The sequence below is a fragment of the Gekko japonicus genome, unplaced genomic scaffold (genome assembly GCF_001447785.1).
Source record: "Gekko japonicus isolate JY-2015 unplaced genomic scaffold, Gekko_japonicus_V1.1 scaffold98, whole genome shotgun sequence".
Taxonomy (NCBI): Eukaryota; Metazoa; Chordata; class Lepidosauria; order Squamata; family Gekkonidae; genus Gekko; species Gekko japonicus.
The window spans coordinates 1,964,968-1,989,088 of NW_015164668.1; the positions used below are offsets into that span (position 1 = coordinate 1,964,968).

General features: G+C 45.2%; 1 protein-coding gene across 1 annotated transcript in view; it reads left to right on the forward strand.

Annotated features, from left to right (window-relative positions):
- Window positions 1-24,121, forward strand: part of DNAJC11 (DnaJ heat shock protein family (Hsp40) member C11) — a 60,500-nt gene that overhangs the window by 3,562 nt on the left and 32,817 nt on the right. Inside the window, exons 2-3 of the mRNA XM_015409136.1 lie at window positions 12,458-12,587; window positions 15,774-15,847. Coding sequence (XP_015264622.1) covers window positions 12,458-12,587; window positions 15,774-15,847 — 204 coding nt within the window. The remainder of the gene's footprint in view (window positions 1-12,457; window positions 12,588-15,773; window positions 15,848-24,121) is intronic.

Genomic DNA, 24,121 nt, shown 5'->3' on the forward strand with positions numbered 1-24,121 from the left:
TGTCAGGGGGTGTGGCATATGCTAATGAGTTATGCTAATGAGTTCCCCTAGCTCTTTTTCTACGAAATGACCCCTGAATTACATTCCCTCTGAAAGAGCAGGTGTGCAGGTTGGAGGTGTTCATGGGTCCCTCACTGTAGGGACAGGTAGTATTTTTCCAGCTCAGACTGGTATACCAGCAACAGCCATTTCTTCAAAATGTTGACCTGGCCACCATCACATATGACTTAGTAATGTCCTCCTGGTTGGACCGTTGTAATGCATTCCATGTGGCACTGCTCTTGAAGACAATATGGAAACTTCAGCTGGTGCAAAGCTAGAGTCCTGACTGGGACTTGATTCAAGTGAGCATATCAGACCAGTGCTTTGCTTTGCCATCTACAATAGCTCCCAGTTTGTTTCTTGGCTTAATTAAAGTTGGTTTTTTTAACATTTAAAACTCTAAATGGCTTGCCCTCCCTGCCAGATCTAAAGGACTGCCTCCTCCCATATTAGCCTGCCAAACTTTAAGATTGATTAATGGTGCCTTCCTGCAGGATCATTCCCTTTCTGGTTAGGTTGAGTGGGGGAACTGGAGCACAGAGCTTTTATCATCTGACCCCAGGTTATGGAATTCCTTCCCCCAAGAGGAGAGATTAGCAACATCAAGTCAGGTCTTCCAGAGTGGATTGAAAATGTGTTTGTTCTGAACGGTCTTTGAGGATATTTTAAAAGATGACTGGTATTTATCTCCCAGATTGTACAACTGGGTTTTACTATTTCCCTGTTTTGCCATTGCTTCTTCTATTTTGGATTTTTGCTGTTATGTTTTAATTTGGTGGCAGCTTTTACTGTGTCTGGCTCTTGATATGCTGCTTCCTTTTTATTGATATGTTTATTACTGCTTATGAAATTTCAGTTTGGATGGTTGGGGTGAAGACTGATATTGTGTGATATTTATTATAGTGAGGTTTTAGTCTTTTATAAACTGCTCTGAGCACCGTTACAAGAGCAGAAGCTCTAATAATCTAAGTAATAAATTCAGGGTGAATCCAGACAAAACAGAAATTATTCAGGAAGGTGACATAGATGTCCAATTGAAAGGGCAATGTCTGTTTTAGATGGGATCACACTCTCCTTGAGAGATTAGCTTGTGCTCGATCCTGCATCGTCTGCAGCCATTTTGGCACTGGTTGTCTGCTTTTGGGAAGCAGGTTGTTTTTCTGGCTCCAAAATTTGAGAAAGATCACAGTAAAGCCTAAATGGCTACTGTGTGAGTAGGAACATTCAGCGTCTCCCAAGCACATGGCAGCCATTTTCCTTAACCTTGTTTTGACAGCAGTAATTTCTTCCCCCTGCTTCTGTAGACTTAACAAAAATCAGCATTAAAATATAATTATTGTATATATTTATTTATTGAGATTTCTATCCCGCCCTACCCTGCAAGTGGGCTCAGTGGTTTACAGCATGTCATAAAGCCAGTAAAACTATCTCATTAAACATCAGTACAATTAAAATTAAAACATCAATTCATAGAAAATAACACTGAATACCAATTTAAAATTCCAAGCGGCGGCTCAGCAATTCATTTGAGTCCATTGTATGCTGAGTTCATGCCGGGGGGGGGGGGGGGGGGGGCGGGGGGACGAGACATAGAGGATCACTCTGTTTGAGTCCGACAGTCACTCCCGGCACCCATGGTGTAAATAGTGCCATGAAGTACTTGAAGGGGTATATAAGCACTGTATCATTATATCCGTATAATGTTATATTGACATGTCTACCAGTTTCTCTGAATTCTCAATTTTCATTAAAAACAGTAAGTTTCTAGCCCCTTCTCTTGCACAGATGTAAGCCAAAGGCATATCTCAGCAATGGAATGGGTTAGAGAAGCCCATGTAGAAGCCCTGTGTAGCTGCACCAGCAACAGGGAAACCACATCCATCCATCCCTGTGTGGAAAGCATCTGGAGATCCTGTATTCCCCCGTTGTCCAGGGCACCTTTTACATACTTACGTAGATTCACTGGCTGCACCTTCTTCTGGAAGACTGAATGGTCTCTAGATTAAACTATTCTAATCTCTTCTTGTCATGAAGTAGTGTGCCTATGATAGTGTGGTAAACAGTGTATAGTAGTATAGTAAACAGTGCCTATAGTAGTGTGGCCTACAGGCTCTAGAGAGGCCTAGTGGCTCCAGGGAAGCCTGTACTAGAGTAACTACTAGGGCCTACGTTTCCCAAGTCTCCTTTGGACCCTGTGATTGGTTAACAGGGGATTTGGAGGGAAAACGTACACCCGTAGAAGAAGTGATAAAAGGCTTTGCCCAAAGTAGGAGGTGGTTCACTCCTAGGGAGCAGAGCTGGTGTGAGGCTTGTGCAGGTGGAGGGATCCCTCATCCAAAGGGGGTGAATCATCTTGAGGTCAAAGACCTAGACAAGGTGAAGTCCAGTATAGTCAGATGCCTAATGGGTTTATTATTTTGATGGTTTGCCTGCCTTTACTGTGCTCATTTTTCCTACATGTCATTGAATCACAGCTATTTAATAAAAACAGTTTGTTACTCTGCCTGGGTCCTTGCGCCTCATTCTGTCACTTATAAGGGGGAACCTGCTGGAAAAGAAGTGTATAAAGGGGTAGGATGGGTGCTCTGGGCCCTCCCGAGGAGACCCGTATCAGAGCTATTAGGGAGCTTTTCTAGCCGCTTCTTGTGACATTTCTGCATGGCGCTCACCTTAAATATAATTTGGGAACTTCATCTAGTGGAAAATACAGCTGTGTGGTACAAACAGGCATGGATGTTGCGCACCAATACTGAAACAACTGCACTGGCTTTCTCATTGTTTCTTGGCCAGGTTTATTCCAGATCTTGCTCTAGTCTCATCTCCACATCCCCTCATTCTGTCCGTTTTACCAAGGCTTTTAACTGATATGGCTGTTCTAATCCGAGCTACTGACCAAGCTTTTACACAGTTTTTATTTTATGCTGTCATTCTCTGCTGAATCCATCTTTTAAGTTTAAACCCACAGTCATTAGGATTTATGAATTTTATCTGCTGTACACAGCTTTAGGATTTTGAAAAATGGCTAACAAATCTAGCTAGCTAAATAAAAAAAGTGGAATTGCCACACTTTAGCCGGCAGGCAGAGCAAATAGAGAAGAATGGGAAGAAGTAAGATGTTTTTATCTAGACTGATACTTACTGTATTGATGGACTTCCTTTTCCCCAGAAGGGCAGTAGACCTTGTTTGTTGGGTTGCCTTGGCAAGTAAGAATCTCCTCCAGGCCAAGAAGCTTTTGTAAATTTGAAGTGTTGGTAGTTCGTTGTTGTTGTTGTTCGTTCTGTTTTCCAGATGGCTAACATACATTTTTTGCACAGGCTGACTGGTAACTGGTTTTGTGGTTTGGAAATTTCTGTGGGCATATCGGCAAGGCTCATCTTTGTTTTTTATTTGTTGAGTGGCCTTATTTTCATCGCTCATGATTGTGTAGCAACTCAAGTCATCCTGATCACATTTTAGATCACTTGCCTAATGTTGGTCTTTGGATCTGGCTTTCTATTGGGTGTACTCATAGACCAGAATTCTCTAGGAGAACTGGCATATAAAAAATAAATCTATTTTCACCCATAACCAAGAACCACAGAGAAAATATGCCAGCTGTATTAGTCTGTTATTCTCTCACTCCTCCCAAGTCATGTAATGACTTAAAAGTTGACAGAGTTGCTCGTGATTTTAGCATCATCACATGCATAGTGCACCCAGCAGCTTGTTGTTAGAAAACCTTGTGGTCAGCTTTGAATCCATAGCTTCACCTCGATGCCACTCTTATGCCACTTTGCCTCTTTCTGTTTGGCCCCCTTTCTTGGTTGGGTGTTGCCACTTTTTGATGGCAGCTGGAAAAAGAAACTCCTTTTTGTTGATAAAGCCGTGCTTGGCTAAACATGTACTGATTTTTTAAAAACCTTAGTAAGTTTTTATTTGAATTGTAAATAAACCATACCTTGATATAGACACACACACAGAGATCAGCCATTAGAAATACTCCCTGGAGTGTAAGACTTATTTTCTCATTTCTTCGCAAAACAGTCTCTTGAGTTGGTCATAATTAATCCTGTTTTATTGATGGGAAATTGAGATCAAGAGACTGCCAGGGGTGTGTTGAATCTATGGCTGAGGTGGAGCTTGAACAGAGGCTGCACAATCCTACTTTATACAGGAATCTAGTAGCACATTAGAGACTTATTCAGCATGATCTTCTGTGAATCAGAGCTCATTTCCTCAGGTGCATAGAATCGTACATTCACTAGACCTGGTTAAATACCCAGCATCGTGACATGTATTTATAACGCTGTGTGTTTACTGTTAGCCACCTTGGCCGCCATGATTGATCAGAATGGGAAGGTACACATTCTATAAGTAGTCAGAATAAATAAAGGACATGTGGGGAATGGTATAAAGAGAGCCAGTGTGAAATAAGATCCAATCAAGGGAGAAACTAGCTAATCCAGAATGGGTGTGAGATGTTCACAACCAACAGTAGTAGAGTAGAATAAGCATCAGATGTAGTGCAGGATGAAATGAGATAGGGGAACAAATTAATATCTGTAACAGACTGTAAAGGATGGGATATAAAATATATTAGTGCCTATAGGAATTAAGCCCTTGAGGCTACATTGTCTTGAATTTGTGAATTAATTCTAGTTCAACACTTTGGTATTGTTTGATCTTGCTTGTGAAGTTATTTTGGTCTTCCTGTCTTCCGCCGTCCTTTGAAGTTTGCTCAATTTCATGTTTGTTGCATCGGTGACACTGTCTAACCATCTCATCCTTTGCCGTCCCCCTCTTTTACCTTTAGTCTTTCCCGTCATCAGGGTCTTCTCCAGTGAGTGCTCCCTTCTCATTTGGTGGCCAAATTTGGTGGAGGAGACTAATAACTTTTAAATCAGTAATTGTATGTCCTGGAAGGTCAAAATCTCCCCTACAAGTTTATGAACGTTGTGGTTTTTAATGTCCAGATTTGTGTCCATTTATTCTTTTGCATAGGGATTGTCCTCTTTAATATAGAGAGTAAAAGGACACAAACACATGATGGCATATATTCACTAATTCAATTGAGCTGTTAGTGGTAACATGACTGGACATTGGTGTTATAATATATAGGCAGCTTCAGATGGGACAAATGATGAAAATGATTGCTGTTAAGGAAAGGATGTGCTTTGTCTTGACATGTTCTGATATAGTTTTATGAGAAAAGATGTCAGTTCCCAGAGTGCTGTAGTTTCAGTGAGGAGGGGCAGGCAAAATGCCTTGTCAAGGTGATGCTCTTTATAGCTATTAATTTTGGTTCCATTCAGAACACAGGAACAGTGTTTATTAAATGGAAAAACCAGTGTTGTTGGAGAAGACGTGAGAGAGGGTCGCTTCCATGATTCCCAGAAGATTTGCCAACCGTAATGAAAACTTAAAATATAGGTGAATTGAGAAATGGGACTTGTCAGTGTCCTTTCAAAATAGAAGAGCGTTATGACAGATCATTTAATTGCATAGCTCATAAATCAAGATTGAGCCAATGTGCAGCTTCTGAGCAATTCTAGTCAGGAGTGCTGACTTCAGGGATGGGATTTCAGGTGATAATTGCTTTTCCCGTCTTTGAAATACTTGGAAGGAGTCCCCTCAAACCCAGGTGATTTTTTTGTTTGTTTGTTAATGCTGTAGCAGTACTGAGATGGTGCACAGTTCATCAGCCTTCCAATGTTTTCGTGACTTTGAACTGCCTACACGTTCCTGTGTGATTCATTTGTAGCCACTGCCTGGGTCCCAAACTTGACTCTGTGCCATATGACAAACTGCCACTGATGTTGATTGAGACTGCTGATGTGTTGTAATATGTTTTCAATATCATACAATTTAACCTGATATGAAAATGTGCTGGTAAGTTGGTCTAGGATCTGAGAGAACATGGTCTCCCACTCTGGAAGCTCACTAGGCGTCCTTAGGCCAGTCACTTTTCTCTCAGCCTAATCTACCTCTCAAGATTGTTGTGAGAAGAGAAGAACAATGTAAGCTGCTTTGGTCCCCATTGGGGAGAAAGACAGAGTATAAATGGAGTGTATGAGACTGTGCTCAAATAACACCCAGTGTTACATATCTCAGTTTTCTCCAAATTTCTGTGTTACATATCTCAGTTTTCTCCAAATTTCTGTTTTTTCCTGGAATATTTCCCCTTCCTGAGTTGGGGGTGGGGGACACCTATCCCCACCTTCCAAGGCCTTAGAATATCCAGATATTTTATGTCTCCCCACTAGAGATTCATTGCTAGCCATAGTACAATTGAACTGACGGTGCAATCATAAAGCCGTGTTACACCCTTCTAAGTACATTGAAGGCAAGGGGCTTAAAAGGGTATAATTCAGTTTCGGGTTGTATTGTGATTCAGCATAAGGCAGCTTTATCACCTTGAGTCTGAGAGGAGGCATCTTTTATTAGTACCCTGTAGGCACAAAGCTGAAGGTCGGGTATTGTTTCCTTAAGGAGTCTGCCCACTAGAACTGAGCAGACACATAAACTACCGAAAATGCTTATTGTCATGAAGAGTGAAGCTGCTTGGAGGGAGAACTTGAGCATTGTTGGGCTCATTGCACTTCTCTTATTGGGGGGGGCTTTAGATAGGTAATAGGCCACCTAGGGGCTGACCACATTTTGCTCTACTGCATTATTATCTCTGAGTGCAGTGTTTGACTTCCACTTTTTAGCATCAGTGGAAAAAGGGGAAAGTCACCCTTGGGAACACTGTGCAGCGGGAGCTAAATTTGCTTTGTGCCCCATCTTAATTATGCCCCAAATGGCAGCCATTTTATTCTGTCTTATATAACCCAGTGAGAGCTATTGTTGCGAGACAGTTCGTATCTGCAGAGCTCCACCCCTTCCCCCCTATAGTTTTGTTTATTGGGTATGCTAACTAAGGTGCTGGAGCAAAGGAACTGGTTTGTAGATATAGGTTGCGGTCACACGGAGAATTAGCCACGCTACAGAGACGGAAGATAGGTGGATTTTCCGGGCGCGATCACACCGCCACATCTGGGAAGCGTAGAGCTCCCGTGGCTCACCCCAGGCTTCCCGCCGAAGATCCGGGGCAAAAAAGTAGTACCTCCAAGGTACTAGTTTCCGGAAACCGTGGGGCAAGGGCGGGCGTCTGATCGCGTTTCCGGTGGCATCCGGCGCCCGCCCATGTCCCCTCGCAAAAAGGTAATCCCCCCCCCCAAGTCTCCACGGATGCACACAAGCACCCAACGGAGCATGCGCACACTTCAGTTTTAAAAAGTAAAAACAAAAACAAACAACCATGTTTGCCGCGCCGCCCCGCTTCTTTGCCTGTCGTGTGATCGGCACCTCCCCCCTAGCCACGGGACCTCGACAGGACCTCAACCGGACGTCTGATCGCGCAGTCGCACATTAGTTTGCCCCAGGGCAAACAGCCACGCTCCCCCCCCCATTTTCCAGCCCGTGTGACTGGGGCCATAGTATCATTCTTAGAATCCCTCTGTTCCACCCAGTCCTGCCAGATCTCTTGGCAGCTTGGAGACCCTTTCAGCAGCTGGGGAATCCTGCAGCAAGGCACACAAAAGAATTCTGCCCCATAATTGATTTTGCTTCTGGGCTCAGAACCTGAGGGATTCTGTACCATCCCTAAGCCAAGTTCCCTTTGTCTTTGTTTCCACAGTCTGAGCTCCTGTAGGGCAAAGCCAATTCTGAAGTGCACTGGCTAATTTGAAAATAATAGGTCACTAAACTTTATGGGCTTGGGGGAGAGGAAGAGGACGACGCTTAACACCCGGTCCCTGACAATTTGCTAGGATGTGACCATTTAATCTGTAATAGATTTACATCCTGCGAAGATGTAACTGGATGATTGAGATACAAAGTGAATGTGCTTAATCCCCCGAATAGCATGATGGCGCGCCTCTTAATTTTGCCTTGAGTTTGAGTAATAAGAATATAACTTAAAATATCATTATTAGTGACTTATGTATCTCATTACAATTTGAAATGTTGTCAGTATTTTCTGCGGTGGCTGGAGAGAGGTTATCACTCATGAAATATTGAACCAATGACCTTAGTGATTCACTTATGATGAAAGGCCCAATCTAACGTTTTATTGAACATGATATTTGTGAAAAATGGAACTGCTCATTTCTATTACTTAATCAATAGCACATTAAGCCATTTATCATTAATTTGATTAAAGAAGGTCATTGCCAGCTGGAAATTCCACTCCCTTCTCATCTACTTTAATTCTAATAACCAAGCAAGTGGAAAGAGATAGCAGAAAGTTAAAAAGAGAGAGAGAGAGAGAGATTACTCCTTTGCTGGACTGTGTCTTCAGGAAGCTGGGCAGGTATACCTGAGTCCCCCGTCATTGAAGTAGGAGCTAAATAAGAAGCAGAAGAAAGCTTTATATTGCAGCCACTTTTCTCCAGAAATGGTTCAAGTCCTCCTCCAGTGTCACTTTTTAGATGCCAACAGCCTGCCCTGTAAATTTTTTTTGCCAATGAACTCAATGCCAATATACCCAGAATAAAGCTTTGTTGGTCTTTGTCATGATCTGGGCTGTGCCACCAGAGGCCTAGCAGGCCCAGGGAGCCTGGCTAGCAGTAGGGGAGACTAGGCCTACAAACCCCAGAAGGCTTTGGGAAGTTTTGGCACCGATTTTGACCAATAGGGAAGAAAAGGGCTGGGGAATAAAAGAACTGGTACAAGAGGAAAAGCTTTTTTTCTTCCCAGGAATCAGGGCCAGAAGAAAGATGCTGCTGTGGGGAAGAAACCCTCATCCTGAGGGAAGGGTGAGTAGTCTAAGGCCACTTGAGATAGTGAGCTAGGGGCAGTATATTTAGATGCGTTAGGGCATTTGATTTCTTTTCTTTTCACCCACTTACTGTTATTATTCCTGCACCTTGTTTGTTTGACCTCCTATAAAATAAACCTTTTCCTTGTTGTTTACTCTGCCTGGTCCGCATGCCTATTATTTGGCCAAAGGGAGGCCTAAAGGTCTTGGGAGGGTGCTGTGGGCCTTCTCAAGAGATCCTAAATCCAGAGTGGTGGTAGCGTCAGGTGACACCGCACCGGAGCCGTGACAGTCTTAAAGGTGCCACAGGACTCAAACTGTGTTCTGTTAACCTGGTTCATGTCTGCTTGGGCTGGCAGCAGCTTTCCAGATTCCGGCTGAGGTCTTTCCCAGCCTTAATTGCATCAGTGCTCTGAGGAAGGAACCTTTCCCATTGCTGTTGCCTGTAATTCTTTTCAGTGAAGATGCCAGGGATTGCTTCAGGACCTTTGGCCTGCAAAGCAGGTGCTGTAATGTTGCCTTGCGGCTCCTTTCTGTGGTGCCATCTGTCATCCTTCAAATCCCTCCCCTAAACTCACCTTTTCTGTGAAGCCTTTGGCTTGACCCTTTCGTCAAGCAAGGCCAAAGTACATGTCACTGCAGCCACTCACTGTTTGTCCTTTGTTACCCATGCTCCTCCACCAGTCTAAATTTAAATGGGGGCAAATGCGTTTTTTGCCTGCACTGCTCGATATAGAAAACAAAGACCACTGCTGGCACTGTAGAAGTGGGCATCAAATAAGCAGATAATGGCTGCATTTGCACAATGGACGCAGGTGACAGACTCCTGCTTTCTCAGTGAGAAATTTGGATATCTTTGCCTCAGAATGTGCACCTATAGTCCGCAGTCCTGACTGAGTACATATGTGTTGTCTTAATGGTCTACTTCCTTGACCTGAATAGCCCAGGCTAGCCCAAACTTGTCAGATCTCTGAAGCTAAACAGGGTCAGCTCTGGTCAGTACTTGGATGGGAGACCACCAAGGCTTGCTGTGCAGAGGGAGGCAGTGGCAAGCTACCTCTGAATGTCTCTGGTCTTGAAAACACTATGGGGTCACCACAAGTTGGCTGTGACTAGAGAGCAAAAAAACCCCAAGCTTTTCTTGTGTAGTAAGGTCATTGAGTTCTAGAGTTGGAAGGGGGCTTTATAGGCCATGGAGGGCAGTCCTCTGCTCAGTGGAGAAACCCCAAAGCCAGAGCCTTTCTGGCCAATCAGGCCCCGCTTATGCCCGATGACCTCCAGCACGGGGCAGCCCCCACCTCGGGTAATTGGTTTGATTGTCAGACTATTCTCATCTACCAATGTAAAATGTACCAAAACTTTGAAACTATGGGGAAATATTTTTTTTGAGGCGGGGAGAGACTGAAATCGAAATATGTGCAGTGCTTTTCAGTTCTAATCTAAACTTATTTTACTGCTTCAGCGACCCAGAACAAATTTTGTACTAAACAAATGGGAGTGGATTATCTGGCCAGAAACAATCTTGCATATTCACAATAGGATTACCAGCGTATCTGGCTATCAAGATAAAACTTTAAAAACATTGAAGATGCTGAACTCTTTAATAATGTGTCTCAAACATATTGTATTTTCATTGTTACCAAAATTATTCACATACAAACAATTTAACAGGTCGCTGAAAATATCTTGTCTGTCTCCAGTGTCTGTAGTATAAGAATGCCCGTGATCTAATGCTGTCAATTATTTTACATAAAAGAATTCATGCCAGATATTTTCAGGGAGTGAAATCTTGTCTAACAGCATCTTAATCCTTCCAGAAAAAGAAATATTTCATGGGAAATCCAGGAGAACTCTGCAAAAGACTCCTTTTTAATTGAATTTAGAAAAAATTAGGGCATGTGTGAATTTATTTGTTCAAGATTTTCCAAGTCTCCTCATCTCTACTTTCACCCTTAGGAAGTTTCTTGTAATGTTCAACTGAAACCAGTCTTCCTGTAACTCAAGCCTGTTAGATCTAGTCTTGCCCTCTGGAGTACCAGGGAAATGAGCCTTTGAAACACCCTTTCCGGTATCTGAAGAATGTGATCTTGTCTCCCCGCCCCCCAAGTCTTCTCCAGGCTAAACGCACCCAATTTATTTGACCTTCCTTCACTTAGCTTGTTTTCCAAACTCCCAACCATCTTCACTGTCCTTCTCTGAACCTGTCCTGGTTTGTCTACGTCTCAAAATGTGGCACCAAGTACTGTTTACAGTATTCCAGGTGAGGTCTAACAAGCACTGGGTGGAACTATTACTTTTAGACTTGTGGTTTACCCCTGCCCCTGTTGGCCTGTTGTGAGAGATCTGCCAAAACCTTCATCCTGTCGCAGGAAAGTTGGAGCATGGAGAGAGGGCTACTCAGTGGCTGCCTGTTGAGATTTAAACCCTAACTGAGCCTCAAACGCTTGTCCTGAGTGATGTTGGATAGCAGGTCTGCTCAAGGTAGAAGCAGGGGAACCAGCCAAGCAGGCCGTAGCTGCTGTAAAGACTTTTGAGTCAGGCTTGTTGCCTGGACTGAACAGTTTTGAGACTTGTTTTTGCTAGTTATGGGTTGCCTCACCTTCCTCTCCCTCTGCTTTTGTCTTGTCAGCGTTTTGGCCCAGCCCCAAAGAGCTACTTTAAGAACACCCCAAAGACTTGGGTATATAATCTGGGATGTTGGAGTTTTCTTAATGCCAGGCCACACATACACCTCACGCACTCTTCCCGTATCTCAGAATGTTTTTGAAAGGTGGCTTGGTTTTTTTATAAAGCAGTTGTTGTGGGGTACTGTGAGAAAGAAGATCAAAGCCTCCGTGGGTGCTTGGAGTTCATGGTGACATTCTTCAGATCCTGCCCTGTGCATGCTTGCTTCCTGGTTCTTCCAGATGCTGCGAGATAGAAAGCATTAAAACAAGTGCAGCGTTGTTGGTAAGCAAACTGACCAGCATAAAGAAGGGCTGTTACCCCTCTCTGCCGAGATTGAGCTGACAAGTCCTGAAATGTAGTCCGTAAAATGACAAGTTCTGTTATACTAGGGTGGCACAATGTGATCGGTGGGAAGTTCTGATTCAGATCTTTCTTTGCTGGATCAGCCTTGCAAAGAAACCTGCGAATGTTGTTGGCTTGCCTGACCACAGATCCAACAGCTAATTGATTTTTGCAACCCTCCATCCTACCCCCCCCCCAAGTTCCCATGATGCTTCCATAGCTGGTAAATCCAACTTGCAACTGGTAAGAGATCGTGTATATGAGATAGCTTTAGCCAAGCCACTCTTCCACTGCCCCCCCAATCTGTATGGGGGGGTCGTTGTTCCGTCTCTACATGTGGGGCTCTCGAAAGCGCTACAGAGACAATTAACGTGAATGGCTTTGAATGCTAAAATGTTCTGTGCAAAAGCTTAATAATAATACTGATGTGCATAACTGATGGTTTTATTACACTATGCTGGGGGGGGGAAGCCCAACTAAAACACCGTTTCATTATGCTCCCCGTTTAGTAGCACGAAATGCGCTGGAGTGTGTCTGATGGGTTCCTGTTTCAGGGCAGATTCTGAAGATGATAGCGACTTAACTGCATTGATTGTGCTATAATTGGATTTCTTTTCTTCTTCCAGGCCTCTCAGGAAGAGCTGAAAGCCGCCTATCGCAGGCTGTGCATGTTGTACCATCCAGACAAGCACAGAGACCCGGAGCTGAAAAGGCAGGCCGAGCAACTCTTTAACCTTCTTCATCAGGCTTATGAAGGTCAGTGCACGCCTTGGATTTGCAGGCACTGTCTGTCCAGCCGCCGATATTGGATTTTCTGGCTGGCACGTCTTTAGAGTCCAGAGAGTGATGTGTCCCCCCCCCCCCCCAAAGGGGGCGGGGGTTTTTTTTTTTTTTTTTTTTTGCTCTTCTCATTCCAAAGAATCAATACTTGAACTATCAGTATTTGCCAAACGACTTGAAAACGTGTGCGTTTGGGGACACCAGACACACAACTAAAAAAGAGTCTGATTGGACAGTCTTGTAATTTGAATACGATCTGGAGGAGTCTGGGGCTTGACCATCTTGTAAGACTGGCAAGGGCATCCTTCTTTTTATTAGGTTGCCTGTCCTAGGCTCCGGTCACATGGGCAGGAAAATGTGGGGGGGAAGCGTGGCTGTTTGCCCCGGGGCAAACTAACGCAGGGTTAAGCGATCAGACCTCCCGTGGAGGTCCCGTGGGTAGGGAGAGGCGCCGATCACAGGACGGTCCTGCAAGCAACAAAGAAGTGGCGTGGCGCAGCAAACTGGTTTTCTTTTTCCGTGTACACCAAAAATGCGCATGCTCCGTTGGGTGCTTGTGCGCATCCATGGAGACTTGGGGAAAAACCCCGTTTTTGCAAGGGGACATGGGCGGGTGCCAGATGCCACCGGAAACACGATCAGACGCCCGCCCTTGCCCCGCGGTTTCCAGAAACTAGTACCTCCGAGGTACTAGTTTTTTGCCGCGCGTCTTCAGCGGGAAGCCTCGGTTGAGCCACGGGAGCGCTACGCTTCCCAGATGTGCCGGTGAGATCGTGCCCGGAAAATCCGCCTGTCTTCCGTCTCTCTAGCATGGCTAATGCTCCGTGTGACCGCAGCCCTAGAAAATCAGAAGTGCAGGAGGAGGCATGCCCCCCCCCCCTCTTAGGGAGTACTCTGGGTGTCTTCCCTCTTGAGGCAGTTTAGCTCAGGCTTTAGTTTTCACCGGCCATACTTTGCTCAAATAGAGCTGCTGTTAACTTGGATTCAGGTGGGGCAGAAGCAGCCCCAAGGCCTCAACAAATGGTATCAGCAACCCTACACATATCACAATGCAGCCATGGGTGTTGCTTTTGGGGAAGGCGGGTTTTGTTAGCATATATGAAAGGAGGCTATCAGTGAATCCCTTTTTCTTGTGAGCCAACAAGGAATGTCTCTGGGGGAGCTGAAGCAACTGGCCGAATCACAGGAAGAGGGGGAAACAGAATGAGGAAACCCTCTGGCTACCAGATTGCCTGAGGCCCTTCATCCTACAAGGCCCTAGGACTTTCATCTGTTTTGATCAGCCCAGAACTCTTCATATGTCCTGCCATAAATGTAGTCTTCTGTTCCCAAACCCGCTTTTGGAGTGCGGAGCAGTTCCCAAAGCCAGAAGGCTGGGTCCATTTGAGGCTGAAGACATGCCTGGGACCCCATTCCACAGTATGGTGATGATGGTGACATTACCCGTAAAAGGTTGTCATAAAGTCAAAGTCTGACACTGTCCACTCGCCATATGGATTATTATTGTCATACGCCTCCAATTCTTGGCACCTATTAGATAATAGCAGCATGTATATTGGTAGAATTGCACAGTCAGGTCACATTGGTAAGTCATTTAGCCAAGAGCACTCTGCAGAGACCACCATACCTTTTGCACACGTTTAACCACAGAGCCCTTTGCTAGCTGAATGCTGGTGCTGATTCAGTTTGACCCTCAACAAAAAAATAAATCATAAAAAGGTCTGCTCGAGTTGATACAGGGGATCTGCCATGGACTTGGCTAAAAATCAAGATCTGCTAGCTCCCAGTTGAGTGCTGTAAGCACAGTAGCATCCTTCTTCCTTAATCTGAGGCCTTATTGTGAATGCCAGACTCCCTGGTAAGCTTTTTTGGCATGGGATGCAGAGATGATGTATAATCGGAGAACAGGGACACCATTTTTGTTCAGTATCGAGTATTCAGAAGTTCATGATCTGTAAAGGAAATTTAAAAAAAAATCCAACTGTGTCAGCGCTGAAATTGTCATCTGAAGCAGTCGTAACTGTAAGTGTTTCCCATCAAGCCGGTTTTGCTTTCTGTGAAGGATTATAGCCGAGATGAGAATTTCTTCCACCAGAGAAAGCATGGGCTATAATTCATTCGAGATGCTGTTTGCTAAGCTCTGCATGCAATTCTCCTATAATTAGACTAACTAAGTATCGAGGAAGATGCTCTTCTCTGAAATAAAGACTTTCCCAATCTTCTATAAAAGCTTATCTTGTATCTCGGCTTAACAGGGCTTCTTTTGCTGAAAATTTAGACGTTAATGGCCACTGGAAAACTTGGAGTGTGCCGGGTGATGAATCTGCATAGCTGAAATAATGTGATCTCACCAGATTTTTAGTTCTGCAGTCGTAGGCAGATGGGACTTGAGTGCATTTCCACTAAGGGTTTGATTGAAACGGTTGCCCTCCTGATTATATTCTGTTATCTGGGTTTGGTTGAATGAATCTTGCATGCGTGTGAATTATTGATAGTTTGTTTGCAGCATTTTTTTTTTTTTGAGATTTGGGGAGAAGCAAATGAAAACTTAAGCGAATTAGGAACCGGCCAGATTTGTTTTTTTCCTGTAGCAAAAACTGCAGCAGCAGCACACTTGTCGCCCAGCGGTTTGGCCCAGAGGGGAAGCTAAAGTGAAATGGTGAATAAATGATTTCTTATTAAATCCCAGAGATTAGCTAAAGAAATTTGGCTCTAGTGTTTTCTGAGTGGTCAGCATTTCTTTCCTTACATTAGGCTCGAACGTGGGTGGAATCATTTACAGCGTTCTTAATTAGGCCTTGGGATGCATGGGAACAAGCTTTGAAGGGGAGGGAGAAAGCAGAGAGAGAGACCTTGAAAGGTCTGAGGACTGGGGAAGGGGGAACTCTTCACCTGTTGACAAAGCTGCCTTTTGAGAAATCGGCTCCAGGAGTGCACTTGGAGCTTACCGCGCAGCCGCTTTCATGCACTAAAGTGCAGGCACTCAGGAAGGTAAATGGGCGAACGTGACAAGAATTTCCAAACAGGCATGCACTTGGCACCGAGCCAGGGCCGGCTGTGGGTTATTGTTGATCTGGTTTGATGCGAAGCGTGGTGCGCTTCTGCTGGAACTCTGCCTTGAATGCTGCAATTGCTGAATGTTGTCTTGGTTTTAATTTCCAGTGCTTAGTGACCCACAGACAAGAGCCATCTATGACATATATGGGAAGAGAGGCCTCGAAATGGAAGGATGGGAGGTAAGGAATGCGTCTGGAAGGAATCTGCAAGTCAGGAGCCTCACCCCTTGCTCCCCAAGCTTGTGCTGTTTGTGTTCTAATAAGTCACCATCTAGACTCCACAATCCCTGTGCCAGTGGAATCATTAGGACAAGGATGGAACTATGCTCCAGGACAGGGCAGCGCTTGACAGTCTATATTACAGACTGGAACACTCCATCCTGCCCTGTGAGATATCATATAGGAACATACATGAAGTGCCTTATACTGAATCAGACCATTAATCCATCAAGGTCAGTGTTGTCTACCTAGACTGGCAGCAGGTCTCCAGTGTCTCAGGCAGAGGTCTTTCACAGCACCTATTGCCTGGTCCTTTTTAACTGGAGATGCCAGGGATTGAACCTGGGACCTTCTGCATGCAAAGCTGAGGCTCTTCACTGAGCCACAGTCCCTCCCTGTGTGCTCCACTCTGGGCATCACAGAGCTTCAGCTTTAGCAAAGAAAGTAATCTGTCAAGCAGCATCTTAATTTGTCCAATGTATTATATGTATATGAAGTTGCACTGGCTGCCAATAGCATGCCAAATTCGCTTCAAGGTGCTGGTTCTTACCTTTAAAGCCCTATATAGCTAGGGTCTGACATACCTGAGGGGACTGCCTTTCCCCATACATACCCCAGAGAGCACTATGGTCGGGGTCACAAAACTGACTGACCCTCCCGGGCCCGAAGGATGCCAGGCTTGCTACCGTCAGAGCCTTTTCAGTGGTGGCGCCATACTGGTAGAATGAGCTCCTGGAAGAGATCAGGGCCCTGCGGGATCTGTTACAGTTTCGCAGGGCCTGCAAGACTGAGCTCTTCCACCAGGCTTTCAATTAAGGAGCCACCACTACTATTACCATCAATAACTTTAACTATAGAGCCCTGGCCCTTGGCTCTGACATCCATCCCATGCCACCGCTCGCATAAGGAAGAGCACTGACAAGAAAAATTGTTTAGACCTTATAGGCACTCTTCAGGATGCCACCTTCAGAATGCCACCATAAGCAATTAATGAAACATCACCAGCACTTTATGATTTATGATCTATTTATAATTGATCTGTTTTAAATGATTTTATGTGGATTTTAATTGTTATTTTTGTGTTAATCAGTGTGAGCTGCCCTGAGCCTGCTTTGCGGGGAGGGCGGGGTACAGATTAATTAATTAAATAAAATCTTATACAGACTGAGTCCACTGGTCTATCTAGCTCAGCATCTTTCTCTGACTGCGTGGTTCTCTACGCAGAGAAAGACCTGTCCTGGAGTCTGCTGGGATCCTCTTCCTGGAGATGCCAGGGACCAGGGCTATTTTTGGGCAGGAACGCACAGGAACGGAGTTCCGGCTGGCTTCCAAGTTGGCCACGCCCAGCCGGAACTCATTAGCATAATAGGCCACACCCAACATCAGAAACTCATTAGGATTGGCTACATTAGGGGTGTGTGGCCTAACATGCAAAGGAGTTCCTGCTACAAAAAAGCCCTGGGTTTTGACAACAAACAAGGTAAAGAGAATAAGAAGCAAAAGGTGGGTGTGGCTGGATGGCCATACTTCTGGTAACATGGGGGTGCGGCCTAATGTGCCAATGAGCTGTGCTGTCAGGGATGTGGCCTAATATGCTAATGAGTGTCTGCTGTTGGGTGTGGCCTATTAGGCTAATGAGTTCCTGCTGGGCTTTTTCTACAAAAAAAGCCCTGCCAGGGACTAAGCGAATCTGGGACCTTCCACATGCCCACTGGAAAGGAGCCAAAGCCTTTCCTCAGTTAGAAGTAACAATCCTTAAAAACAAAGGGAAAGAAAACAATATGCTGGAAAGACAGACTTTCTTGGTCCATTCCCGTCTTCCGAATATTTTTGAAGCTTGTTTTAAACTCCCCTTGATCTGTGGCTGCGGTCCTTCTGACACTTGGTAAACACCCCAGTCAAATAGTATGTCGCCACGGTGTGGTACCTTTAAAATGTGTTGCCCCATATTTCAGACTCATTGAAGAGGCCTTTTCGTACTAGCCTTTCCCACAGGCTGTTGGGAGTCAGGATACACAATCTTATTATTTTTTCTGTTCCTAGACTGTACCACTTCAGACTTGGCAGGGATCGGAGTCAGCACTGCAGGCGTGAAAATAAAAGCAACCAGCTCCCTGCATGTAGAAAAGTAGTCTCCTGACAGGTTAATTTTTTTTAACGTGCCTGTAGTTTTTAATATGGAGTCCCCTACCTGCAGCCTGAAGTGGTATAGTTTGTGAAAACTCCGCTCCTAAGGTTTTTTCTCCCCTCCTGCTGCTATATAAAGAGATGTTCTAACTGCTGCCACAAAAGCGTACTGTTGCTTTTATGAGGTAGGGACAGTTTATGTTGTTTTGCTTAGTGATGCCGTGATTTTATATTAGTATTGTTGTCCTGTTATTGGTATGTATCCAACAAAGCAGGGCACATAAGTCTTCAGAAGAGGGCGTAGTGATTTCTGCCAATTCCCCTCTTCTGAAGACTCCCCGTGCTATTCCTGAGCGCCCACTGACAACACTTTTTTGGGGGGAGGCTAAATGGTCTCCAGTGGGCAATATGAAGCTACCTTATACAGAATCAGACCCTTGGTCTATCAAGGTTGGTATTGCCTATGACTGGCAGAGGCTCTCAAAGGTCTCAGACAGCGGTGTTTCATATCGCCTGATGCTGGGGGTTGAAACAGGGACCTTTGTAGAATATTCCTTCGGCATTGCAGCAAAATGGCTCTGTTAAAGGGTGGAACCAAACCCTGGTCCATTCAGGTAAACTCTTCAATGTATATACATTTTGAATATTGAATATGCATTCACTAAAGGCTTAGTGTTGTTTTCAGCACTGGGGATCATCCCTCTAAGATAATGAAGTCAAAATAAAAGGTTGTTTTGAGGACAGAAACACAGTATTTCTGTGTTTGATACTCTGTTTCTATAGCACCTTCCAGGAGTTCTTGGGGGAGGGTTTTGCTGAAGACTTCCTGATGATTGAGGTTTTACTAAAGGACCCTTCTGACTCAGAGCACATATACTTTGCTGCTATCTTACTCTAGTTCTGGCTTAAGATTTCCTGTCCACCGCAAGAGGCTTCCAAAGGTACTTCAGCCCTGGCGACGTTTGCTCTCAAAGTTAAGAATTCCCCACACTTGTTTAAGAAATGAATCCCTCTTTCTTTCTGCTGCAGGCAGCATTGACTTCTTTGAGAGCTTTTGAAAGTGGACTGGCATGGAGTTTTGCTTAATCTCTGTAAGAAGACATGCTCTGAGGTGGGGGTAGACCACATTGTCCACTAGCTCCGGGCGTTCCCTTCTGTACCCACAATTTGACAGTAGCATCAGAGACAGAAATGGTCTTGCACCCCTCAGCTTTTCCAGGAAGAGTGCACTGTCTTCCTCTCCCTTGCCAAATAAGAAGTCGGCTCTTGCTTTTCAAAGGGGAGAGCGAAATGGCAACATGAAAACAACCAACCCCCTCACTACAAAAATGACATCCTGCAGTCAAGAAAATGAAGAGTGCTTCACTGCTGATAAACGCTCCTTCGAAAACAAGACTTTTAATAAATTGGATTTGTGGTTTAAGAGGCAGAGTGGGCCAGTCAAGTTCCCATGCACCAGAGCTGTATCCTAAGTTCTGATGACGACGATGATAAAGCACGCGGCGAGGCCTTTGCCGAAAGATTAAAAAATGGCCTTTTAGTGTGCGGCATACAAAGCGCCTCCCCAGGTATTAACTCAGAGATGTATCGGGATAATGCGCCGTAGATAAAATGAGCCCATTACTTATACTGTGAAGCCAAATCTAACCAGCGGAGCTCATTTTATGGAGCCGCCATCGGCAGCCTTCGAGGAGTGTTCCTGCAGCTGCTGGATGAATTGTTTAATATACAATCTTGTCCCGCTTCAGTAATAGCTTTCACTCTGGGGAGGCAGCGGGTATTACTTTTAAAGCAGCTGCCAGTATTTTAAGTGCTATTAAACTCTCTTGCCCTTTGCTTGCTTCCTGTTAAAGTGAGCGTAGTTGCTGGCAAAAGGTGAACACTGAGGAAGGGGCTGCACGTAGCCACGTTGGGTGTGGGTGGGTGTGTTCTTCCCTTCTTGCCCGGTGGAGTTCTTGGCATCTGGTACACTTGAGAGCATTTGTGCTGGTGCCAACTGTTTGTGCCGTTTTCAGAACTGTCTTGCAGGATCAGGCCAACAGTGGCCAAGCAGATATTTCCGCAAACTCTCAAGCATGGCATGAGGGCAACATTCTTCTTTTGTTTCAGTTCCTAGCAGTTGATATTCAGGGTGTATGGTCCCTGTACGTAGTGGCTCCACTGAAGGAGGAGCCATGGCTCGGTGGTAGAGCAGCTGCTTGGCATGCAGAAGGTCCCAGGTTCAATCCCTGACGTCTCCAGTTAAAAAAGATCAGGTGAGAGGTGATGTGAAAGACCTCAGCCTGAGACTCTGGAGAGCCACTGCTGTCTGAGTGGACAATACCGAACTTGATAGACCAATGGTCTGATTCAGTATAAGGCAGCAACACATGCACAGCTCCACTTACCTCTCATGGCTGTTTGGGTTTGATAGACTTGTCCTCTGATACCTGGTCTTGTAAAAGATCTTGGCTCTCCCCATTATATATATATTCTAAAAGGAGCTGCGGTGGCTCAAGTGGTTAAGACGCTGAACTGCAGGCTGTGGAAGGTCAGTAGTTCAGCAGTTCGAGACCCGAGTTGCCGCATGACGGCGTGAGCTCCCGTCTCTAGTTCCAGCTCCTGCCAACCTAGCAGTTTGAAAGCAAGAAACTGCAAGTAGATAAATAGGTACCACTTCGGTGGGAAGGTAACAGCGTTCCGTGCGCCTTGGTGTTTAGTCATGCCGGCCACATGACCACGGAAACGTCTTCGGACAGCGCTGGCTCTTCGGCTTTGCAACGGAGATGAGCACCGCAACCCTACAGTCGGACTTGACTGGCTTTCGAGCAAGGGAACCTTTACCTTTTAATATATTCTAATCATTTCAGAAACACAGGCTTGTGCCCTTTGATGCGATATCAAGCGAACCTCTGAACTATATGACACATTTGGTCTATTTAGCAGGACATATCTGGACGCTGTTTCCCCGCAGCATGCCAGTTTTACAGTTTTGCTTTGCGAGAGCTGGTGTGGTGTAGGGGTTAGAATGTTGGAGTAGAATCTGGGCAAGTCAGGCTTGAGCCCTCCCCCTTTGCCCTGGCAAGCTTGCTCCCTGACCTTGGGCCTATCACACAGGGTTGACCTGAGGATAAAATGAAGGGGAGGAGAATGATGTAAGCTGCTTTCAGTGGGGAGGGAGGCAGGTCCTAAATGAAGTAAGTAAATAAATACCCAGTGTCAGTGAGAAGTAGCCACTTTGGCATGCTTCCCTGAAGAGATTGCCCGTTGTTTAATGTACAAGAAGGTGGGACCAAAGAGAGGCATACGAGGAAGCCATGGGTCAGGCAGATGACTGACGGAGATGCTAGGGAAGCAGCTGAAGGAGCAGCAGGCCCCAGTTGTTTCCCCTGCTTTGCAGCTGTCTCAGAGCAGGGGAAATATGTCTAAAGTGGCCATGTGGGCTGCTGCAGCTGTGCGGGAAGCCCTGTCTCTCCTCCTCCGCTCATTCATCTGGCTTTGCCCCTGTTTTCTCTGCCCTTCCTTCCCCTGTACTGGCTGCTGCCTCTCTCCCCTTTCTTCAGGCCCTTGCTTCCTCCTCCGTTGTAGTCCCTCAGAGCGAAGGGCTTTGTAGTCATGCGAAAAGGAAGGAGGAGACTGGGCAATTGACTGCCAATGTCACTGTGGCCTGCCCGCTGTGCCAGTCTTGCTTTGCTTTCCCTCACATTCTAGGAAGCAGGGACATTTGGAGGGCTTTCTTCCAAAGGCAGCCAAGACTCCTATTCTTCAGAATAATAACCTCATTAGAACCAGAGGATGCTCCTTCAAGCTATGCATTTCCAACAGTGCCAAGAGCAGAGATTCGGCCAATCAGGGAAACCAGTACCCTTGTGCTTTCTGTAAAGATTTTTGCTCTGATTGAGCTGATACCTGATTTGACTGCATTGTGTCTTTGCTGCTTTCTTCAGAAATTGCAGTGACTTTAAAAAGAGAGAGAGAGTCACATCTCCCTTTATTGTTGCAAAATTTGATCTTTCAGGATAGATAGAGCATGTAGTCAGAACACTGGTGTTCAGGCTAATTCAGGCACATCAGTGAGATGACCTTTTGCTGCCAGACAGTGAAAAATACCCGTAAGCCTCTGGGCCACATGCTGTAGTTGCTTCCTGGTATAGTCCAATGCAGCATATCATCTCCGTTCTTCCAAAGGCTCCTCTCTTCTTGCCCCCAGGGCTGTACCTAGATAATCCAGATTTTGCACGAAGAAAAGCTGAATTCTGCGACCTGAAGAAATCACAGGTTGTGCCAATTTGTATGATTTTAGGCTGCATAATTCTTTGGTGTTGTTTTGTGTAATTTATTCTGCTTTGCTAGTCACGAGCAGAGGCAAAGAACACCATGGGACACTGAACCCTAAGCCTCTGGAAATCTTTTAGCCATTTTCTGAGGTTTCATCGGACATGTTCTTGGACATGTTCACATTGCCATAAAGGTCTGAAACTTGCTTTTCTTTTCTGTTTTTTATCTGAAAGCTGAGGTTCTCAGGAACCCAAGACAATACCCCATGCTATGCCTCTGAAACTGCAGCTGCAAGCATGTTTCTTTATGTTTTGTCTTAAGGCTAAGCCAAAGGTGATATGGAGAGCTTTGTGTGTTTTTCCCCTTTTCAATTTTGGAATGGGTTGGTTTCTGTCAGTGCCCATACCAGTATGGCTGGTCCCTTGGGGGGCATTTCAGGCTGGGAACATTGTACTGGGGGAAGGGTCAAATCCCATCTCCCCTTGTGCCACGGTCCTGATCCGAACTGCACCCTGACTCTTCTGTTTTCAAAGAAAGTGCTGGGCACTCCATTCACAGAACTCCAAGCATCACATCTGCTTTGGTGTCTTCTTCTGTTCTTCTTGAAGTCACTGCTTTGCTGTTGTCTCTCTTTCTTAACTCTTTATCTGCATCTTTCCTTCTGGAAGATGTGTGTGTTCCTGCTTATTGTAGCCTTGTTGGTGATGATGCTCTCCATGCTTTGTCTTTCTAGGCTGGGATAAGAGAGACCTTGCTAAGGAAAGTGTCCTCTTCCACCCCACCCCTCTGCAGGTTATTCATAGTCGCTACCAGGGCTTTTTTTGTAGAAAAAGCCCAGCAGGAACTCATTAGCATAATAGGCCACGCCCAGCAACAGAAACTCATTAACATATCCAGCCACACCCAACAGCATAGCTCATTAGCATATTAGGCCACACCTCCACGATACCAGAAGTATGGTCATCCAGCCACACCCACCTTTTGCTTCTTATTCTGTTTACCTTGTTTGTTGTCAAAACCTAAGGCTTTTTTTGTAGCAGGAACTCCTTTGCATGTTAGGCCACACACCCCTAATGTAGCCAATCCTAATGAGTTTCTGCTGTTGGGTGTGGCCTATTATGCTAATGAGTTCCTGCTGGGCGTGGCCAACTCAGGAGCCAGCTGGAACTCCGTTCCTGTGCGTTCCAGCCCAAAAATAGCCCTGGTCGCTACAATATCATTTGAGAAGCATTGTTTGGTTTCAGTGTGTATAAAGGGTAGGGACTTAATCAATGTGAGCTTATAGCCCACACAGTTCCCTGACTGTGTTTCCATCCATGGCTAGACACACTTGAAAGGAGAACATAGAAATTTGATGGTGGGACATAAGGTTTTTGAAAGACTATTTCAAGCCTTGTGTATAGCTGCTTCCCCAAATTTGATGCCGGCAGAGCTAGTGAATAAGAGAGCTTCAGAGTGTGAACTATTTTTTGTTGCTGTCCTTTGTTTCAGAAATTCTTTCATCCATGGCTACTGGGACCAAACCCTGTAGCTGGAAATCACATTTCAAAACAAATGAAGGCAGAAGTTATCAGGATCATAACCATGTTTTGCCTTAACCTGGATATCTCAGGCTAGCCTGATCTCATCAGATCTCAGAAGCTAAGCAGAGTCAGCCCTGGTTATTATTTGGATGGGAGACCACCAAGGAAGTCCAGGTTTGCTACACAAAGCCAGGCAATGGCAAAGCATCTGTCAGAATCCTGGTTAAATTAGTTCTCAACATCACTAATTTCTAAGAAAGTTTAGTTTATTGAGACGTTGAAGAATACCATACTGAACACGAGCTTTGTTAGGACTGAAGGTGAAAGC